This window comes from Anomaloglossus baeobatrachus, chromosome 9, assembly GCF_048569485.1.
Source record: "Anomaloglossus baeobatrachus isolate aAnoBae1 chromosome 9, aAnoBae1.hap1, whole genome shotgun sequence".
Taxonomy (NCBI): domain Eukaryota; kingdom Metazoa; phylum Chordata; class Amphibia; order Anura; family Aromobatidae; genus Anomaloglossus; species Anomaloglossus baeobatrachus.
The window spans coordinates 100,334,720-100,358,539 of record NC_134361.1 but is presented as its reverse complement, the minus strand read 5'-3'; the positions used below and the strand labels follow the sequence as shown (position 1 = coordinate 100,358,539).

Below are 23,820 nucleotides of genomic sequence, written 5' to 3'. Positions count from 1 at the left end.
GCATTTAAAAAAACGTGTGGCATTTGCCAAGTCCCATAGCCTGCTAAACAGATGGATGCTGGAAAAGTGGCAGAAGGTGGATTTCTCTAATGAATCTTCAGTTGAATTACACCATAGCCACCGCAAATACTGCAGGAGACCTGCTAGAGCCCACATGGATCCAAAATACACCCAGAAAACAGTTAGGTTTGGTGGTGGAAAGATCATGGTCTGGGGTTACATTCAGTATGGGGGTGTGCAAAACATTTGCAAGGTGGAAGGCAATATCAATAGACTAAAATATCAAGAAGTATTAGCTACCTCTTACATTCCCAATCATAAAAGGGGTGACATTCTGCAGCAGGATGGTGCTCCATCTCATACATTCATCTCTACAACAAAGTTCCTCCTGGCAAATAAGATCAAGGTGCACAAGGACTGGCCAGCCCAATCACCAGACATGAACATCATTGAGCATGTTTGGTGTAGGATGAAAGAGGAAGCTTGGAAGACAAAACCAAATAATCTAGATGAACTCTGGGAGGCAGGTAAGACGCATTCTTTGCTATTCCTGTTGACTTCATCAATAAATTGTAGAAATCATTGTTGAACGCATGGATGCAGTCCTTCAAGCTCATGGAAGTCACACAAAATATTAAATATGGCTCTAATAGCACCACAACTTCATTCACCAATGTTATGCAACATATCTTTTTACTAGAAGTTAATTATTTGTTTAAATCACATTATTTTCTGTGGGCGACAAAACTTTTGTCTTGTCAAAATCTGACCTTTCCGTGTTCATTAAATGATCAATATTTCAGCTTTGCAGAAACTTTATTTTCATAACCTAAACCAAATTTGGAGGGTTTCAGCTTTCAAAAGAGTAATTTATAAAACCAATGGATGAATTTAAAGTCAGATTATAAGCTTTTATTTACATAACATGGATAAGCGAGAACTTCTGTCAGGGAATGTACATACAACGCTACCAATCGCTGTTGTAGGCGGAGTTATCCAGAGCTCAGCATTCAAAGTACTGCTAGATCTATAGCAGAGAAAACTGTGATTTTATTACAATCCTGGCACCTAATAAACTAAGTGAAACATCACTCAAATCAGGGTGTCTTCCCCTTTATCATGCTGCTCTTAGATGGGATAGAAAAAATATGGGGAAACATTTCCTTTAATGTCTATCTAGGTTGCAGGTATGCTTCTGTAGCGATGGCAGGCGGACCACTGACGTGTAGAGTATGACCACAAAATACAAGTTGAGGTTGCAGAAACATAGGTTTGCTTTATTTACAGGCAAAACACACAACAACGGTAAAAGCAGTCATTGGGATATTGCTCAGTGAACAATATGTTTTCCAATCTTAGGCTACTAGCTGGGGCCGGCAAATTGCACCTTTCCCCAACTATCACAGATGCAAGATTATAATTGTGCAACAAACAAAAACAATGCAATTGCTATGCTACACTACAACCTAACTGACCTCTGCTAACAGGGCCATGCAGTTACCACGCTGTGGCTGATGAGGCCTAAGCTAAACCCTGTATAGTACGCACACAGTACTGACTCATGGTACCGCTGAAGGGAAATCAGTCCAGCTACTAGGCCTTTAGTGTCGGTGTAAGCTTTGGCACACACATCTCCAAGCGGGGCAGGGTTCTGCTCTGGAGTCACTCATGGTCCAGTTACGGTTAGATGCTCGCACTTGTCCCGTAATACCTCCTACAATGCAGTTCTGCAAGGTTATCCACTGGATGGTTCCTCTTCTCCTGTCCATGATCTGCAATACTCTTCAACAACATGTCTCAGCCCACGACACCCTCTTGCGCCTCCTTTCCTTCTTTTCGCTCTTTCAGCAGGCTCAACCAAGAGTCCAGTTACACAGGAGGGAAAAACAAGCAGGCCCAGAAAAATCGGCCAGTCCATGAGAACTGAAACAGGGGTTCTGTCTTTTAAAGGCAACACGTACCTCTTGTAGGGATACCCCTTACACTTCCTGTAGCCAGAGTCATGTATCCTATGGGGCTGAATATCATTATACAAATCATTTCTTTCAAGCTAACTCTATCGAGGCGAGCGTGAGAATGTCCTGTTTTCATTTCATTTACTAGTTGCTTCTTTGGGATTTGTGTTTATAACTCATTTGTGCTTACATTTTAGGCTCACAACCGAAACTTATTATCCATTGATTTTGACCACATCACCAGAACAGGAAAAATTTATGATGATCACCGAAAATTCACACTTCGAATTCTTTACGATAAAACTGGACACCCCATCTTGTGGTCCCCAAGCAGCAAGTATCAAGAAGTTAACATCACATACTCCCCAAATGGACTGGTTACCTCGATTCAAAGAGGAACGTGGACTGAGAAAATAGAGTATGATCAAAATGGAAAGATGGTTTCCAGAATTTGGGCCAATGGTAAAATTTGGAGTTACACATATGAGGAAAAGGTATGTAAATGCTTAAATCCTTGCAGGTTTTTTCTGTATAAGTTCATTAATAGCGAGAAGGAAGAAAAAGAGATTCAATGCTCTAACAATGAACTGAGTGAAGGCTTATTTATTCTTTTACTAAAGAAGAATAATCGTTAAACCAAGTAGCACAATAGAAAACAAAGAGAAATGAAAGGATATCACCACAATGCCTTCCAGCTGTCTTTTATGACTGAATAATGGTTCATTCCCGTTTACATATAAGTCTCTTAAATAGTCAATTGATCACAGTACTTTCATAAGATATAAAAGGAAGCAGATGTCATTAGTTTTATAAAAGTCTTGCTGCTAAACCATCTCCTAAATGGCAATCTATTAAAGAAAGAATAGAAAATGTGCCTTAATTCAGATATGTTCTATAGTAATAAAACAGTGATTTAGTAATATATATAAGCCATATCTACATAATCATTTAATCTCTTTAAAGTACAAGTTCCCCTTTAGACAAGTTAGAGCCAATAGCTATAAAATGGAAAAATATCTCACTTTGTTAGATACTTTAACTATTTTGCTTCCTCTGGGTTACATTTACATTCAACACATTTGTAGCAGAAATTTCTGGAAAATAATTTCCATATATCTGGATGAAGTTGTTCTTGCAGTGGGTGCATGGACTTTTGCAAGTCCTATTCAGAGGAATACAACAATTGCAGAGATTTCTGCAGCAAAGCTTCTGTGTGTGGTCCGTATTATATTTCACAGCTTGATGTATTTATTACTATCATACAAATAAAAGTATTCAACTGGTGCACCCTCACTACAAACAGTCTCCTGTGTAGTCAGGCTCAGTAGAAGCTTTCTTGCACTCTCCAACACATAGGTTTAGTGGTTTATTGTGTAGCTGCATCCTCTCAGGCACAGAAGCAATGACTTAACAAGTGGAATGAGAAAAGGTTGTCCAAGTAGTGGACAACCCTTATCATTCCCCTTGTTCATCCCCATAAAAATAGATAAGCCTATACTCACCTCCGGTGCGGCTGCTGCTCCAGCAATATCTAAAGCTGCATTCCCTGGACCAACATGACATTGTTATGACACACAGACCCCATGACCCGTGCCCGGCATCTGTCTCCCCGCCTTTGGACATTTGAGCAGGATGTGAGCACTGTGCTGATTTCTTGCTCAAATGTCCAAAGGCGTTGAGGAGGAAGCAGGCGCTGATTGGTCACGGGACCCACATTTCATAATATCATGTGGGCCCCGGAAGTGTGGCTTTAACATTGCTGGAACCACGGCCGCACCATAGGTGAATATAGGCTTATTTATTTTACGGGGGCGAACAAGGGGAATGAAAAGAAGTTGCCCAAGTAGTAGACAACCCCTTTAAAATAACTATCTCATCAGCAGGGGGAATAAAAAGGTTGATTAGTCTAGACTCATAAGGAGGATTGGAAGAAGATTGCCACCTTGGAGTAGAAAACAAAAACTCACATTTTAGAAGCAAGCTGTGCAGTATTTTAGAGGTGGATCTTTTCTGCAACCTGGAGTCCAAGAGGTAATGGACCTATTTCCAACTGCAAAGCAGATGGAATTGTGCATTATGATGGGATACTGGACTGCAAAGAGCCAATATATTGTTCTTGCACAGGGGCCTTTTCCGTCTATGTCCACCAGTGCAGTATATTCTACAATGGCAGTTTTCTGCTGTTAAGCATTACAATATGGGAGAAGGAAATTAATCAAATAACGTGTGCAAGAGTTGCATTTTGGCAGCGTTTTTTGTTGCATTTGTCTTGCAGATTTTCACAAATCTGCAAGGAGATCCTTATGCCAGCTATATCTATGAGAATCCTGAAGTGTAGTGCACATGTTCAGGATTTTTTCCCTTGCAGAATTTGGTTGCAGAAAAAATCTGCAGAATGTCACTTCTTTCTGCGTTTTTGGCTGCATTTTCACCATTGAAAGCAATTAAATAAATGCATTAAAAACACTGCAAATCGAGGCAAAAAAAACACAGCGAATCATGGCAAAAAACATGCATTTTTGCTGCAGCAGTTTTCTTGCCAGAACATGCAGATTTGGTGCTGAAATGTCTGCAACCAAATCTGCAACGTGTGCACATAAGCTATAATTAGTCAACAACCTGAAAGTGTAGAAGTCTGAGCAACAAGTAAAATAAAACTAGGCTACTAAAAGTAAATGATACATTTGGACTCTAAAGTGGGCTTTACACGCAAACGACATCGCTAACGAGAGGTCGTTGGGGTCACGGAATTCGTGACGCACATCCGGCCTCGTTAGCGACGTCGTTGCGTGTGAAACGCACGAACAACCGTTAAAGATCAAAATTACTTACCTAATCATTGATCGTTGTCCAGTCGTTCCTATCACGATTATCGTTGCTAGTGCAGGACACTGGTTGTTTGTCGTTCCTGCGGCAGCACACATCGCTACGTGTGACACCGCAGGAACGAGGAACATCACCGTACCTGCGGCCGCCCGCAATGAGGAAGGAAGGAGGTGGGCGGGATGTTCGGCCTGCTCATCTCCGTCCCTCCCCTTCTATTGGGCGGCCGCTTATTGACGCCGCTGTGACGCCGAACGAACCGCCCCCTTAAAAAGGAGGCGGTTTGCAGGCCATAGCGACGTCGCTAGGCAGGTAAGTATAGTGTGACGGGTGTAAGCGATGTTGTGCGCCACGGGCAGCGATTTGCCCGTGACGCACAACCGACGGGGACGGGTGCTTTCACCAGCGATGTCGCTGTGTGTAAAGCCCACTTAAGGGTTTGTTCACACAAACTTTGTGCTGTGGATTTTAGTGCAGTGTTTTTTTTCTTGCATTGTCTACCATTATTCTGAATGGGTGAAAAATGCTGCCAAAAAAATCTAAAAGAATTGGCATGCTGCGGATTTAACAAAACATCCAGCAGCTTAAAAAGCGCACTTCACTTTAATGGCCTTTTAGTTCCTCTTTGAATCTAAAATACAGGGACCCATTGAACCCACTGTAATGTTGATATTATGTAACACATGTAATAACCCAAGCTCATTTATTCTTTTATTTCAGTCTATAAGCCTTTTTCTGCATAGTCAGCGACGTTATATCTTTGAATACGATCATTCGGACTACCTTGCTTCAATAACCATGCCTAACATGGTCCGCCATAGTCTCCAGACCATGCTCTCTGTTGGATATTACCGAAATATATACAACCCACCAGACAACATTGGCTCTTTTATTCAAGATTACAGTGGAGATGGACGTCTGATGCAGACATTACATCTTGGAACGGGACGTAGAGTCTTTTATAAATACACAAAGCAAACGAGGCTGTCCGAAATTCTGTATGACACTACCCAGGTTACATTCACCTATGAAGAGGCTTCAGGAGTCATTAAAACTATTCATCTTATGCATGAGGGATTCGTCTGCACCATTAGATATAGACAGACAGGTATGTAATATTGTAATCACTTATCAAACAAGTCATGTTTATAGGGATAACTGATGTATTTCATTGGCCATTTAATGTAGATCATTGCTGATTATGAGCCACTGTAAAAAAAAAATGGTGAAAACCCACCGAACAAGCAAAATGCTTATTCTTTGGGTTATTGGACCATTTTTGCAAACATAAAGAACATCAATACTAGCAGCACATAACCCCCATGTAAACAAGGCATGTGCTGCAGATATCATGATGCTGTATGGCAGGGGTCAGGAACCTTTCTGGCTGAGAGAGCCATGAACATCCATAATTTAAAATGTAATTCCGTCAGAGCCATACTCACCAGGGGAGAGCAGCGGTGGTGGAGCGGCTCAGAAGGTCCCAGTAGGCAGGGTAGGCGATGCTGCGGCCACGGAGGAGGGGTGTTGTAGCTCAAGAGGGTCAGTGTGCGGGTGGTCGGCAATACTACTGTGGCCTCGTGGGATGTCACGGCAGTGGACGCCACTGATCTGCCGGAGGGCTGCTTTGAATCTCCGCAGTTGATAAGATCGATTTCAAAAAAATGTCACGGCGCGGGCACAGAACGACGTGATGGACTTCAAGAAAGAGTCCTATCTGCACTTGTATCACCTCCGCACCCATTTACTTGAAGTCGATTTCATCAATTGCAGGAGATTCAAAGCAGCCTGCAGTCCACTGGCTACTGCGAGCTCACCACCGTGACACCCCACGAGCCTGCAGTATCGCCGACCCTGCACCACCACTGCCACCCCGGTAAGCCATATGCGGTTTGTAAGACACATCGCCATTTTTCCTCCAATTTTGGGGGAAAAAAGTGTGTCTTACAAACCAGAAAATACAGTATTTTTTGTATTAAAAATTTGTCTGCGAGCTAGATGCAGCCATCAAAAGAGCCACATCTGGCTCATGAGCCATATGTTCCTGACCTGTATGGAGACAGAATGATAATTTTAACAGTTGTTCTGCTCCCAACAAAATTTGCCAGCCTATTTAAACAAACAAGTAAATGAGCATCGATAAGATTTTTATATAGTAAACTGGGGCTCACTAAGTGCCTGAGATCCTTAACCTCAACCTGTCTACCTCCATCTTAAAAGATAAGGATGCTATATGAGGGATTGCCTCATCAATTAGAAAAGTATAACCCAAAATGGTGAATGTACAAAAATAGTTTTTCTAGCTTGGACAACACATTTACAGGCTAACTGTCTTTCTTCTGCATGTACTCTGACAAGCAAAAGGGTAACAATGTTTGAACTTTTGACTTTCAGGCTCCATATCTCACAATCCACTACACCTTCGAACATGAGACTACCATAATTTTATAGACAATCATCTTGGCTATCTCATACATAAATTTGACTTGCAACTATGATTAGGTATCCATATTCTTCTCATGTCACTGCATTGTAGTACTATGGGTATAAAAAGGATGACCGTGTTCCAGCAGAACAACTATCCGAAGCATACATCAAGATTGCCAAATAAATAGTTAAATGACAATGAAGTAGAGGTGCTGGATTGTCCCCCACAGTCCTCAGACCTCAACCTAATTGAACACTTGTGGGTAGAGTTGATAAGAAATCTGTGAGTCAACTAGTATGCACCAACATTGAGAACACATAGAAGAGACCTGGGATTAGATTTTTCTCAGGACATGCTTGAATCTGATAGAGAGCATGCCCAGAATAATTCGGGCAGTGTTAATAAACAATGGTTGATTTACAAAATGCTAACAAAATAATACAAATCTGAATTTAGATTTTTAGGGGCAAAACAGTAACAATGCAGTGACATGACAAGAATCTGCATAACTAAATAGTTGCAAGTCAAATTTATGTACGAGCTAGCCAAGATGATTGTCTATAAATGAACACTCGGGAACACTTTATTTGTGGAACAATTACTATGCTGCTGGAGATACGACACACATCCAGGAAAGGTATAATGAAAGGTTGTTTAATTCAATGCGTTTCGAAGTGTAACCCCACTTCATCATCAGGAAATCCACCAGTTGGTCATATTGGTGGATTTCCTGATGAAGAAGTGGGTTTACACTTTGAAACGAGTTTAATTAAACCACCTGCCATTATACCTCTCCTGGATGTGCGTCGTATCTCCAGCAGCGTTGTAATTGTTCCACATTTACAGTGTTCCTGAGGGATCTTATTCTTCTTCAGCACGTGGTCTCTGCAGCAGCTGGTTACAGGCTTTACTTCTGGTTGTGTAATACACAACCCAATAAGGTGAGCATATTCCCTTATTATTTTTATTCTTTGTTACTGGTTAAGACCCTATTGCACTCTTTTCCCTCCAGCTATGTATACAATGAAGGCAGTCTAACGTTAGAAGCTGAAGAGGATTGTTAGATATGGTGCCTGAAAGTCAAAAGTTCAAAACATTGTTACCCTTTTGCTCGTCAGAGTAAATGCATTTTTCATAAATTCAATTAGCCCAATAGTTTAAGACAAACTTTTAGATAGATTGAATGACTATGATTTTATTCCTACTCACCAGAAAATCCTTTATTATTTTTCTTTGTAAATTGAAAAAATATGTGGACTTCTTTGGGAGTAAATTTGACACATTACTCATCTTCACTAAAAGATGAGGGAAGATGGAATCCTGTGACCTACATAACAATCTGAGCCTCATAGATCAGCGGATCTTTCAAAATTTAAATTTGCCAGGTTCATCAAATTTTCTCCCAAAATTCAATTTGTGTCATAATAAGAGAGAGGGGCCAAATTAGCACTGAGGGGTTTAATACTGACCTTCTTGTTGCAGTGTAAAAAATAAAAAAAAGGCTGTTATTAATGTGCTGTTACTGCAGTATATCTCAGATCAATCAATTCAAAGTTATAGCACTTCCCGATATATCACTAGAATCTTTGAATTAATACAAACCCTATTCTCAATCTGCTTCAACAGAAAAGTAGGACAATACAATCAAATTAGGCTTTTCTGTATCCCCACAGGAAATGAGCTGTTCTGTCTGACCTCCTATCCCTACACTGTTGAAGCATAAAATGGTGCTCCTTACCAGCCATCATGTTTTATACTACACAGTAGAAATAAGGCCCGCAGCACTCTGTTTCAAAGGACACAGAGTCCAAAAAACCAACGAACCCACTTGAAAACGATATACATTTAAAAAGTAGCAGACAATATCCAAATAGGTGATATGCCAACACAAGATATAGCCGTATATAAAGACAATGTTTCATTCTACCTCAGGTCTTTGTCAGGGGCCACTTAACAGAGCAAAAAAGGACACCATTCACAGCTCACCATTCCAGGAGGACCAGTGCAGTTTCCGTCTTTGTCTGACATTTAACAAAGACCGGCGATAGGTCAAAATGTTGCCTAAAGCGAGCTTTACACGCTACGATATCGTTAATGAATTATCGTCGAGGTCACAATGTTTGTGACGCACATCCGGCGTCATTAACGATATTGCAGTGTGTGACACTTATGAGCGACCTTAAACGATCACAAAAGCGGATAAAATCATTTGCTGCGGAGAGGTCATCCTGAAACAAAAAATCATTTTCTGCTTATTAGCGAAGTTGTTCGTCGTTCCTGCGGCAGCACACATCGCTATGTGTGACACCGCAGGAGCGACGAACATCTCCTTACCTGCCTCCACCAGCAATGTGAAAGGAAGGAGGTGGGCCGGATGTTACGACCGCTCATCTCCGCCCCTCCGCTTCTATTGGATGGCTGCCGTGTGACGTCGCTGTGACGCCGCACGAACCGTCCCCTTAGAAAGGAGGCGGTTCGCCAGCCAGAGCAACGTCGCAGGGCAGGTAAGTCCGTGTGACGGGTGTAAGTGATGTTGTGCGCCATGGGCAGCATTTTGCCCGTGTCATACAACCGACGGGGGCGGGTACGATCGCTTGCGATCTTGCTAGCGAGATCACAGCGTGTAAAGCCCGCTTTAGTGTATGTCAGAATAAAAAATATTTTGGATTGGATTATCACCTGTTTGGACACTGTCTGAACCTTTTGAACCATCTTTTATACTGGTTGACTTAAAGTTGATCCTTTGATCATCTCAGGTATTAATAAATCTTTTATTAGTTCAATCCTAAATACATAATTAAACTTTATTAAAGTGCATTACTAGATGGAGGAAATCAATTACTCAGTATACATGGCTTAAGTATTGTTATATGTGTCCATAACAGGAAGTCTCTATACTAAAATATTCAAATCTTCCCAACAGGGCCTCTTATTGGGCGACAGATCTTCAGATTCAGTGAAGAAGGTCTTGTCAATGCAAGATTTGACTACAGCTATAACAACTTTCGAGTAACGAGTATGCAAGCAATGATAAATGAGATTCCTCTTCCCATAGACTTATACCGATACGTTGATGTGTCGGGGAGAACAGAACAGTTTGGAAAATTTAGTGTCATCAATTATGATCTTAATCAGGTCATTACAACATCAATGATGAAGCATACTAAAATATTTAGCTCAAGCGGGCAAGTTATTGAGGTGCAATATGAGATTCTAAAAGCTATCTCCTATTGGATGACAATTCAGTATGATAATATGGGTCGAATGATAATGTGTGGAATACGAGTGGGGGTAGATGCGAATTTAACAAGATATTCATATGAATATGATCCTGATGGACAACTTCAGGCTGTGTACGTTAATGACAAACTTCAGTGGCGGTATAGCTATGATCTAAATGGAAACATAAACCTGCTAAGCCATGGAAATAGTGTCCGCCTAATCCCCCTGAGATATGACATTGGAGATCGCATTACTCGGCTTGGAGAAATCCAGTATAGAATGGATGAAGATGGTTTCCTCAGACAAAGAGGCAATGACATATTTGAGTACAATTCTAATGGCCTTTTAAGTAAGGCTTATAACAAGGTTGCGGGCTGGAATGTCTATTACCGATATGATGGACTTGGACGACGCGTTGCAAGCAAAACCAGTACTGGTTCTCATTTGCAGTACTTCTATGCAGATCTAGCTAATCCAATCAGAGTTACTCATTTATACAATCACAGCAGTTCAGAAATAACGTCACTGTATTATGATCTTCAAGGACACCTAATAGCCATGGAATTAAGCAGTGGAGAGGAGTATTATGTAGCGTGCGACAATACAGGAACACCTCTGGCTGTATTCAGCAGTCGAGGTCAAGTTATAAAGGAAATTCTCTACACGCCATATGGTGACATCTATGAAGACACCAATCCAGACTTTGAAATCATAACTGGATTTTATGGAGGACTTTATGATTCCTTTACTAAACTTGTGCACCTTGGACAAAGAGATTATGACGTTGTGGCTGGTCGATGGGCTACACCCAACCATCACATATGGAATAGAATAAGCACTGATCCAAGGCCATTTAACCTGTATTCATTTGAAAAAAATTACCCTGTGGGCAAGACCCAGGATGTGGCACAGTACACAACAGGTACAGCGATGTTTTTTATATTGTATCCTAAAGATTAAGAGTTTTGTAAAGAGGTGAAATGCCCAAAGCTCTATGTATCTAGACAACGTAAATGATATTCTATTATTAAGTTAGTTGATGAAATCAACAATGTGATAATGAACTTAAAGGGGTTGTCAAGGATAAGTCATTAAAGTGGTTGTCTCATCATCTTAAATCAGTAAAATTGCAGAGTGCTTGTTAAAATAAGGAACATTGCACCTTTCTTCTTATTAAAAATCTTTTCTGTTCTCAAGTGGGGAGGGATTTTTAATTTTAGAAATGTGTAAATACAAGTCGATCCTTATCAACAGGATACTATTAATAGTAGGGGGTAACAAGGTATAATAGAAGGTTTCCAGGTGCACTATTTCAGTGTTTTTTAATTTGTGGTTTGTGCACACAAGCATCATTAGGGAGATGTGCCATGATTAAGAAATGCAGCTTGCCCCTTACACTGATTCATACGACATTTCTACTGGACTCGCATGAGAATGTAGTCTGAGCAGTATGGCCGGGCAAGAGCTTACTGCTTTCTGTATAGGTGTAGGTAGGGGCTCTGTATGTTATTATACTCAGGGGAGCCTAATATACTATATACAGGGGGATATGGTTTTAATTACACTGGTGGGACCTATTATACTGAAGGGAATATGGGTGCAAAGATATTGGGGGTCCTTTTATTAAGGGGGATACGGATGTCATTATACTTGTGGGCCTCATACACTAGGGGCACTGTGGATGTTAGCCTCAGGGATGGGGAGAAGATAGATATTGTTATTTGGGGGGATGCCAATGGATGCAATCATAAAAGGAAAGTTTGTCTGACTGGCACAATGTTATATGGGTCTGGATTTAGTACTGTATATAGATGGGATTGCTATCTGGAAGGTCTGTATACAGGATTCTGGCCAGGGGTCTGTTAACAGAAATTGAGTCTGCAGTGTGGTTTCCATTCATATTTGAGGACATATATACTTACAGTCATGGCCAAAAGTGTTGACACCCTTAAAATTGTTTCAGAAAATGAAGTATTTCTCCCAGAAAATTATTGCAATTACATGTTTTGGTATACACAAGTTTATTTCTTTTGTGTGTATTGGAACAACACAAAAAAAGCAGAAAAAAAGGCAAATTGGACATAATTTCACTCAAAACCTCAAAATGGGCTGAACAAAATTGTTGACATCTTCCATTGATATTTGGTTGCACACCCTTTGTAATAAATAGTTAGGTCCAGAAATATTTGGACAGTGACACAAGTTTTGTTATTTTAGCTGTTTACAAAAACATGTTCAGAAATACAATTATATATATAATATGGGCTGAAAGTGCACACTCCCAGCTGCAATATGAGAGTTTTCACATCCAAATCGGAGAAAAGGTTTAGGAATCATAGCTCTGTAATGCATAGCCTTCTCTTTTTCAAGGGACCAAAAGTAATTGGACAAGGGACTCTAAGGGCTGCAATTAACTCTGAAGGCGTCTCCCTCGTTAACCTGTAATCAATGAAGTAGTTAACAGGTCTGGGGTTGATTACAGGTGTGTGGTTTTGCATTTGGAAGCTGTTGCTGTGACCAGACAACATGCGGTCTAAGGAACTCTCAATTGAGGTGAAGCAGAACATCCTCAGGCTGAAAAAAAAGAAAAAATCCATCAGAGAGATAGCAGACATGCTTGGAGTGGCAAAATCAACAGTCGGGTTCATTCTGAGAAAAAAGGAATTGACTGGTGAGCTTGGGAACTCAAAAAGGCCTGGGCGTCCACGGAAGACAACAGTGGTGGATGATCGCCGCATACTTTCTTTGGTGAAGAAGAACCCGTTCACAACATCAACTGAAGTCCAGAACACTCTCAGTGAAGTAGGTGTATCTGTCTCTAAGTCAACAGTAAAGAGAAGACTCCATGAAAGTAAATACAAAGGGTTCACATCTGGATGCAAACCATTCATCAATTCCATTCTTCTTCTTCAAACTGCTCCAGGACTTTCTTTTTTGAAGGATACCTTCTCCAAACATCAATTTTATGACCTCTCTACTGGAATTCATTGGGACTTACAGCTGGACTCATTGCTGGCCACTTCAGTACTGTTATGTGCTTTGTTTCCATTCATTTCTGGGTGCTTCTTGAAGTATTTTGAGGGTCTTGGACTTGCTAGAAGACCCATGACCTAGGACATAATCCCAGCTTTCTGACACTACATTGTAACAAATAATCTATTGGTAATCTTCAGATTTCCAGATGCCTTGCACACAGTCAAGGCACCCAGTGCCAGAGGCAGCAAACAACCCCCAAAACATCTTTGAACTTCCACCATATTTCACTGTAGGTACTGTGTTCTTTTCTTTTTAGGCCTCATTCCATTTGTTGCTAAACAGTAGAATGATGTGCTTTACCAAAAAGATCTATCTTGGTCTCGTCTGTCTACAAAACACTTTCCAAGGCCCCCTTCACACGCACTTGTCTCCGGTACGTGTTTGGCAGTTTTCTAACGTACCGGAGACACGTACACACGTAAACCTAGGTGTTCCTATGGTTTTGGACACACGTAAGTATTTGCGCACGGAACGTGTGTCCGTTCCGTACTTACGTGTATCCATATGTTTCTCACACCAACATGTCCGTTTTCTCTTCGGCATCAAGGGTGTCACACGGAACGCAAACGTGTTACATGTAACACACACGGACCACACGGATGTGTTCCGTTTGACACACACCAGAGAGAAGACATGTGTCTGTGAGAAAAAAAAAACAAAACTTTACTCACCTTTTACAGCCCTCCTGTCTCTGCCGCTGCTGTCACTTGCTCCAGACCGCCGCTCATTATGCTCATTGAATATTCACTTCACTGCGGCCGGAAGCAGCAGCAGCGGGGAATCGGCGGGACCGGAGACCGTAGATCAGCACCACGGACAGCGATGCCAGGGACAGGTAAGCAGAAAGTTCCTGTTCTCCATGTGTTATCACGGATAACAAACAGAGAACACACGTAGGCCATGCACACAGCACACTGAGGAAAATATGCACCTTTGACACATCCATGAAACACGTGCGTGATTTTCACGGACGTGTAAAAGAGGCCCAAGAATGATTTTGGCTTACTCAGGAAGATTTTAACAAACTGCAGTCTAGTGTTTCATGTTTCTGTCAGCAGTTGGGTCCTCCTGCCTCACGTGCCATAGCAATTCATTGCATTCAACTGTCAATGGATAGCTCATGCTGACACTGATGCCATTTGAGCCCGCAAGACAGCTTGAATTTCTTTGAACCTTGATTGGGGCTGCTTATCCACAATCCACACTATTTTGCGATTAAACTTTTCATCAATTTTTCTCTGTCATTCACGTCCAGCAAGATTAGCTATAGTGCCATGAGTTGTAAACTTCTAAATTATGTTGCGCACCACCTTAAGGTTGTTGATATTTTTCAACAATTTTGGTTCTCAAGTCCTCACGGTTTACTTCTCTATCTGTTCTCCATGCTTAGTGTGGCACACACAGACACACAATGCAAAGATTGAGTCAACTTCTCTTCTTTTTATCTGGTTTCAGTTGTGATTTTCATATTTCCCACACCTATTATTTGCCACAGGTGAGTTTGAATGAGCATCACATGCTTGAAACAATTCTGGAACAGAGCGAACAAGTTTGCCCGGCCAATTTTTGGGATTTTCTGTGAAACTATATCAAATTTGCCTTTCTTTATATATTTTTTTGTCGTTCCAAAGCATACAAAGAAAATAAATCTGTATAACAAAACATGTGTAATTGAAATAATGTCCTGGGATAAATATTTAATTATCTGGGACAGTGTTAAGGGTGCCAACACTTTCAACCATGACTGTATGCTATAGGTTGGGTCATATTTTTATAACAAGTAGGACTGTAAGCAAAAATGTTGAATGGGGTGCTATTAGATTAGCAAAAAATGGTGCATGGTTGTGTTCCATACATGCCTCGAGTAGCCATGTCACAGTTTTGAATCTACCCTTGGGATACAAGATCGAAGGTATTTATCACTAAGAGGATCTATGCTTGAAATGGTTGAAAAGATATCCTTTTTCAATTTGCTAACATGGTACCATACCTTGTTTACTATTAACTGAAATGGTTGAGAAACACTGATCTATTTACTGTTTTGTTGTGGTCTATTTAGACATTGGAAGTTGGCTGGAGCTGTTTGGTTTCCAATTACACAATGTCCTTCCTGGGTTTCCCAAACCAGAGGCAAGAGGCTTTGAATCAACATATGAACTACTGCAACTTCAAACAAAAACCCAGGAGTGGGATCCCGGGAAGGTCGGTATATTTTTTTACCACTTTTAACACCTGAAAGTCCAATTCACCACGTGACATAAGTAATTCACATGGAATGAATTAAGTCATTCTTGCTTCAAATGTAGATATAGAAAATCACCATTATTTCTAGTTTAGCTTTTTCTTCAATATCGGTAACAAACGTAAAGCAATATAAAAGTAAACTAAAAAGTAAAACAATGTTTTTAGCTCTTTATAGAAGTTCTCATTTCCCTGACCTATTTGCTGAAACAGTTCTGTTTGAAAGAGTAGATATTCATTGCTATAAAGATATTCTGACTGAACTAACACACATTATTTATAATCTTTTAGACAATTCTTGGAATACAATGTGAGCTTCAGAAGCAGTTGAGAAATTTCATTTCTTTAGATCAGCTTCCTATGGCTCCGAAGCACGATTCTGAAAAATGTCATGAAAATATGAGATATCCCAGATTTGCAGCTGTGCCATCTTTATTCGGAAAAGGGATAAAGTTTGCTATAAAAGATGGAGTTGTAACAGCTGATGTGATTGGGGTGGCTAATGAAGACAGTCGCCGTATTGCTGCCATCCTAAACAACGCCCACTACTTGGAAAATTTACATTTTACCATTGAGGGTCGGGATACGCACTACTTCATTAAGTTGGGCTCCTTGGAAGAAGATCTTACTCTAATTGGAAACAGTGGAAGTGGTCGTATTCTGGAAAATGGGGTCAATGTGACTGTATCGCAGATGACATCAATGGTCAATGGGAGAACTAGACGATTTGCTGACATACAGCTTCAACATGGCACCTTGTGCTTTAATGTTCGCTATGGAACAACCATTGAAGAAGAAAAAGATCACGTTCTAGAATTAGCGAAACAGAGAGCAGTGACCCAGGCTTGGACTAAGGAGCAGAAGAGACTTCAGGAAGGAGAAGAAGGCATAAGATTGTGGACAGAAGCTGAGAAACAACAACTACTGAGTACAGGAAAGGTCCAAGGCTATGATGGATATTTTGTTAATTCAGTGGATCAGTATCTAGAACTTTCTGATAGTGCCAACAATATTCACTTCACGAGACAGAGTGAAGTAGGCAGGAGGTAACAAAAAAACAAAAGACACTCTTTGCCTTTGCGTCACCAAAGACTGCCTGTTTTTAAAACATAAAATGGTTTATTGTACCAATTTTCTAGATCAGATCTCTGTACATGTAAATATGAAGAAAACATATCCAACTGCCTTTAAATGTGACAAAAGATGGTATTTTAATATTGTTAGTTTTCACAGTGTCATCCGGATAGCACTGGTGAGGTCTTTCACCACGATGCTCAGCAATGTATCTAAAGTGCACTTGCAGAGTTCAAGTCGAGTCTTTCTGGATTGAACTGATAAATTAAGAGTGCAAACTATGATTCCACCAAAAAAGAGGTGATCCCCATAGTCTACGTTCTCATGAAATGTTCTGCAATCCACAAAATAGCTGCCTCTACTGTATCAGTGACGGCGGCCCTTTAAGACCTCTCAAGTGCTAACGGGATTTAAAAATGACAGTAAAGCTTCTTATATCTTGTGTGGCGGTATTCAGCATTTTTGCATACATATTAATCATTACAGAGTTGCTACTCTTTTCTGGAGACTAGAGCTTGTGTGATGATATAGCTTCTAGATAAAATAAAAACAAGATCTACCTAAAGAGTATTAGTAAGTATATGATAAAATCAAAGTGTGTAATACTGGAAACCTGTCATTGTTCCTTATTTCTTTTTTTTCATAAATGAACAATATTTCAAAATAAAAAAAAAATAAATAAATGTTGTGAGTCATATATAATCATATGGAGCTCTAAACATGCTTGCTCCAAATGTTCATGTAGTACTCTCAAAGTATTAGAAGTTAGGATGTTAAAGCAGGCTGACAATATTTGGAAAATTCCAACTCAATATCAAAATGAGGTTAATGCAAGACTTTAGGAATCAATTTTTCCCATGGACCCCCAAAAAATAGGCAACGGTGCCGAAAACGTTGCTTGTGTTCTCTGGTGAATAGAACACTTTTTTTATAAAATGTTTAATGCTGCTTATTGTAAAGTGCTGCTTCTCGCCTTCCTCTTAAAAATATACAAAATGGCATCAAGTTTCAAACAGCATGTCTCCCAAAAATTAAAGCAAAAACTTTGAAATTTGAAGGTCAATATTGTCTGCTTCCTAAATTCTTAAGATATTGTATTTAACCATGTATTGTAGAGATGAAGGAATCAGCCAAAATTTGAGTCCAGGATGTTCTCTCAAATTCAGCTGGGAAATTGGATTTAATCAATGCAAATTGAAAGTGCCCCGGAATCTATACAAAAGATGTGCTGAGATCTCTACAAATTGATCTCTGGAATGGGATAAAAAAATATATATTATTGTCATCTTTCCTGCTACTGTAGATCACACGTCGTGACCTGAAACTCGCTCCATCTTCCAGCAATCAGCCCTTGGCCTACAGCACTTCCAACTTCAATAAGGTCACACACATTACTGACATCTAACATCTAAGTTTCACCCCCATGACTTGGCACAATACCTATCATAGAGGCCAATGATGTGTGCAGCCTAGTCGGCATGGCCAAGAAGTCACCACTGGAGTACTTGAGGGAGTGAGCAGAGGACTGAACAGAGAGCTTTAGCAGCAAGACATGTGAAAATAATATTTGATTATCTTCCTGACCCTAAAAAGAGTAATTAAAATGCAAATTTGAGCAAATCGAATTGAAAAACAATCTGATTTTGGTGAATCAGAATGTTTTGTGAAATTCATAGTTAATTTGATTTACTTCAAATAGATTCAGTCATCTAGGGTCAAAGAAATACGTTGATATAACAAATCTTGAAGGTAATTTTTTTTCATATACATGTACTCTATCTTTCTTACACAATCTTGTGCAAATAGCCAGAACCAGAGAAACCTCAATTCTCAGCTATTTATCCAATAATTCACTGCAATCTATAATGATAGCTGTAATAACAAAAGGACTGGAACTTTCTTCGCACCCCAGTTTCTAAGGATGAGCAAATTTATGAGATTTCAATTGAATTCTCCACTATTTTGCTGAATTGTAGCGGGCCAAGGAAGCATTAAAAAAATAATACTCCTCTCATAGCTCACCTGCCCCGCTATCCCAAAGGTTTGCCATCCAGTCGTCTGGATCTTTTTCTTTTCCCCTTCCCCTGCCCCTCGCATACACTTCAGCCTTTACACTCCAGACCATGGATCCAGCTTGACTAGCCCTCTAGCAATACTGTGCGCCATGCTGATATGGTGCACATCGTGTTGCCATGATGAATGTCGCCTGAGTGAGGTTACAGTACGCAGTAACATCTGAGGTCTAGTCAAGCAAAAAATTATGGCCTAGAATGAAGAGGACAAAGTGGATGTGCATGAGGGGATGAGGGAAAGCACAAAAAAGGTGCAAATCTCTCTTTAAAATCCATGCAATTTGGCAAGTTTGAATCTTGTTAGATTTCATTGTCTCTACCTGTAACCCGCAATCTTTTCAGACCTGTCTCGGCACAATTCTGGTAATAGTTTTTGTGTTCGATATCTGCACTGGCACAAAATCAAAGGTAAAAAAAATACATACAGTTATATAACAAAAAGCTATAAAAGAATTCAATAAATGGGACAAAACTATACACAAGTCTGGGTATTCCCCAACACTCATACAATAAAAACAATATATCCCTTAAAGGGAAACTGTAAGCAAGCTTTTTATGTGTAATCTGAAGACAGCATGCTGTAGGGGTTAAAAAAAATCATAAATGTGTCTCTTATCAAGGTACTTGCTGTTGTTTACTTGCAATGATTCTTTTAGCACCAGGACCTTATTTTTGCTTGGACTACCCCAGCTACAGCAGCATGTGAGCCCTAGTCCGACACTCCCCCCTCCTTTGATAAACAGCCCAGTGTCTAAAGACATTGTACATAGAGAGCCTTGGGTGGGGATTAGCTTTCTGAGCTCTGTTGCATTGCTAAATCTAAAACTCCAAATGTGTCACAACTACTTCATCCAGTAAACTAAGTGATACGTCATTGAAATTAGAGTCTCTTTTCCTACATTATGCTTCTCTCAGATGTGGTAGCAAAAACATGCTGACAGATTCCCTTTAAGGTATTCAGTAAAAATAAAAGCTGTGTAAATAAAAATTAACAATGATAATATGCCAACAGATATGTCCCTCTGAATGGTGCTCAGAAAAAATAAAAAAAATAAAAAGTTGTTATGGTTTTAAGAGTATAAGGGGATATTAAGAACATTCTTCTAGTCCTAAAACCTTAAAAAAAACCATTTGTGACTCACCATGGTTGCTGAATCAAGTATTAAGAAGCGTTACACAATAGGTAAATAGGGATTTCGATCTCCAGGGAACTATGAGAAAAAGGGAAGGCTATTAGTAAGAATTTCTCTATCCTTATTTTGTGTCCAAAAGTGTAACTGCTGATATACGGTATTAGCAAGCTTATGAAATACTATTTACAGATGCTATACTAGAAATAAAGGACATAGCAAACTATTACTAATTGTAAAATTCTGTTATATTTGTGTGCAACATGTAATAACTGTATTTTTATGACAGTTCTCCTATAAGGAGTATGGTTCCCCTTGGCACCTACTATTAAAGATTGTACAGTTTGTTTCGGTGGTGAGTTTCTTATGAGGGCAGGGCTCCATAGAAATCAAGTGCAATGTTTCGGTTTTTAAAATCAGGATGGTGCCCGTTTATAGAAATTTAGATTTTATTTTTGTTAGCACTGAAAATATCTCATCTGTATATTTTATAATGTGTAATTGTCATACTAGGAAATATATGTAGAAGTGAAATCCGAATGTATACATTATAAGTCATTCGTCGGTAAATGTCCAATGTCAGTTGGGAATATGTACTTTTATATAAAATCTGAATGATGCTGTACGTGTTCTGCGATACGCTGCTATTACATTGTATATTTGAGAAATTACAAAATAGTAAGTTAATTTATATTCTACCTCTATGGATATTCTATTAAAGCTATTACAATCATGAAGAAAGTGTGCAAGTTAAGAAACTTCCCAGAGAGAGGTAAACAATGAGGGACTAACCACATCACGGCCAGGATATCTTGCACAACTGGTACTTTAACATTTTTTTAAGCAAATGCCAGGTCTTCTTTAAACACTTTGTAAAAATCCTTGAGCTCCCCTTGTTTTGCCACTTTTTTCTGATTTTCTCAATTGCTCTTTTGCAAAGATATTCCCATTTCTTGCCTTGGAGCTCAGTATGAGAAATGTATAATTTCAAACCAACTGGGTGTTTCTTCAGAGTCTTCTGCATTCTCTGTTATCACTCCTCCATCTCAGATTCTTCCAATCACAGGTAGTTGTCCCAGAAGCTCCTGAGCTGTGATTGGCTGGGAGTCTGGGACGGAGGAGTGAAAGCTCACACCAGAGAAGACTCTGAAGAAAAGACCAGTTGGTCTATAAGCAAAGATTTCACATATTGAACTCCAAAAGCAACACATATAATTATACACAGAATCACCGGCACAGAGCAGAAGAATCAGGGGAGCTCATGAATTTTTACATGGCATTTAACTTATATTTTTTTATAAAGTGCCAGTTCCTCATTAAATCGTAACAATTGTTTTCATTTTTTTTTCATAAATTATTAGTACACATACAAATAAGAAACTTTGAAATATGAGATATAATATCAGAAAAATCTGTTTGTCTCCTCCTGGACTGATCATTAATTCTCAAGATTCTCAATTCGTAATCAAAATCTGTCTTCAGTGAATGGTGCCTCGGCTGGTGCTCAAAAAATTCAATGGAGAGGGGAGAGGGATGAGGACAGAGGAGCTAAAGACAGACACAGATGTTCTGCTGCAAGTTCACCTGCAACAACAGTTACACTTTAAAGTCCACCTCATTGATTGGTAAAGAGGCCATAACTATTGTCTATTCCTGATATGTCTGTTCTAGAAAACAATTATGTTCCCCATGTAATTTTAGTCCATGCTTTTTTATTATTTTGGTGTTTATTCTGTTCCTCTGTAATTTTCCTGAATATTTGTAAATAAATCGGCAACTGGGAGTTACCATTTCCCTTGTCAGAGGTGTGTGTCCCTGCATAGCTTGATGCTGGAAGCACTGAATAGACTTTGTCAAACTGTGCAAGGACACCACCCGCACTGATAACACCTAATAGAAACTTTGGGCTTCAGTTTTATAATGTCTAAAAGAAAAACATTCTTTGATGCCCCTAACCAGCAATCACAGAGCAACTTTACCTTTTTAAACAGCTATGGTACAAATGCATCTCAATGAAATTAGAACATCATCAAAAAGTTAATTTCTTTCAGTAATTCAATACAAAAAGGAAATGCATATATTATATAGAGTCATTACACACAGAGGGATCTATTTCAAGTGTTTATTTCTGTTAATGTTGATGATTATGGCTTACAGCCAATGAAAACCCAGAAGTCTCAGAAAATTAGAATATTATATAAGACCAACCAAAAAAAATTATTTGAAACTTAGAAATTATGGCCTACTGAAAAGTCTGTACAGTAAATGCCTCAATACTTGGTCGGGGCTCCTTTGTCATGAATGACTGCATCAATGCGGCGTGGCATGGAGGCGATCAGCCTGTGGCATTGCTGAGGTGTTATGGAAGCCCAGGTTGTTTTCATTGTTGGGTCTGGTGTCTCTCATCTTATCTATGGGGTTTAGGTCAGGCAAGTTTGCTGGCCAATCAATCACAGTGATACATTGGCTGTAAGCCATAATCATCAACATTAACAGAAATAAATACTTGAAATAGATCACTCTGTTTGTAGTGGCTCTATATAACCCCTTCACCCCCGGCCACTAAAACACCCTAATGACCGGGCCATTTTTTGCAATTCTGACCAGTGTCACTTTGACAGGTTATAACTCTGGAACGCTTCAACGGATCCTGGCGATTCTGAGATTGTTTTTTCGTGACATATTGTGCTTCATGTCAGTGGTAAATTTAGGCCGATATTTTTTGTGTTTATTTGTGAAAATTTAGGAAAATTTTGAAAATTTCGCAATTTTCAAACTTTGAAAATTTATGACCATAAATCTGAGAGATATGTCACACAAAATAGTTACTAAATAACATTTCCCACTTGTGTACTTTACATCAGCGCAATTTTCGAAACAAATTTTTTTTCCGTTAGGAAGTTAGAAGGGGTCAAAGGTCATCAGCAAATTCTCATTTTTCCAACAAAATTTACAAAATAATTTTTTTTAGGGACCACATTACATTTGAGGTGACTTTGAGAGGCCTAGGTGACAGAAAATACCCAAAAGTGACCCCATTCTAAAAACTACACCCCTCACACTGCTCAAAACCACATCCAATAAGTTTATTAACCCTTTAGGTGCTTCACAGGAACCAAAGCAATGTGGAAGGAAAAAATGAAAATTTTACTTTTTAACACAAAAATGTTACTTTAGCCATAAAATTTTCATTTTTACAAGGGAGAAAAGAGAAAGTACACAATACAATTTAGTGTGCATGTTCTCCTGAGTACGCTGATACCCCATATGTGGTAAAAATCAATTGTTTGGGCGCACGGCAGAGCTCGGAAGGGAAGGAGCGCCATTTGAATTTTTGAACGCAAAATTAGCTGCACTCATTAGCGGACGCCATGTCGGGTTTGAAGACCCCCTGAGGTGCCTAACCAATGGAGCTCCCCCACAAGTGACCCCATTTTGGAAACTAGAGCCCTCAAATAATTTTTCTAGATGTTTGGTGAGCACTTTGAACCCCTGGGGGCTTCACATAAGTTTATAGCGTTGAGCCGTGAAAAGAAAAAAAAACATTTTTACCACAAAACGGTTGCTTCAACTAGGTAGCTTTTTTTTTCACAAGGGTAACAGGAAAAAATGCACCATAAAATGTATTGTGCATTTTCTCCTGAGTACGCAGATACCTCATATGTGGTGGAAATCAAATGTTTGGACACACAGCAGTGCTCGGAAGGCAAGGAGCGCCATTTGAATTTTTGAGTGCAAAATTAGCTGCACCTGTTAGCGGACGCCATGTCGGGTTTGAAGACCCCCTGAGGTGCCTAAACAATGGAGCTCCCCCACAAGTGACCCCATTTTGGATACTA

General features: G+C 39.6%; 1 protein-coding gene across 5 annotated transcripts in view; it reads left to right on the top strand.

Moving 5' to 3' along the window:
- TENM1 (teneurin transmembrane protein 1) overlaps positions 1-23,594 on the top strand; it is a 1,354,271-nt gene extending 1,330,677 nt beyond the window's left edge. For all 5 annotated transcript variants that reach the window (XM_075323916.1, XM_075323915.1, XM_075323914.1 and 2 more), the window contains 5 exons: positions 2,153-2,449; positions 5,499-5,886; positions 10,130-11,350; positions 15,524-15,666; positions 15,997-23,594. In XM_075323916.1, the coding sequence (XP_075180031.1) occupies positions 2,153-2,449; positions 5,499-5,886; positions 10,130-11,350; positions 15,524-15,666; positions 15,997-16,755 (2,808 nt within the window). In that variant the 3' untranslated portion in view covers positions 16,756-23,594. The remainder of the gene's footprint in view (positions 1-2,152; positions 2,450-5,498; positions 5,887-10,129; positions 11,351-15,523; positions 15,667-15,996) is intronic.
- Positions 23,595-23,820: the final 226 nt, after the last annotated feature.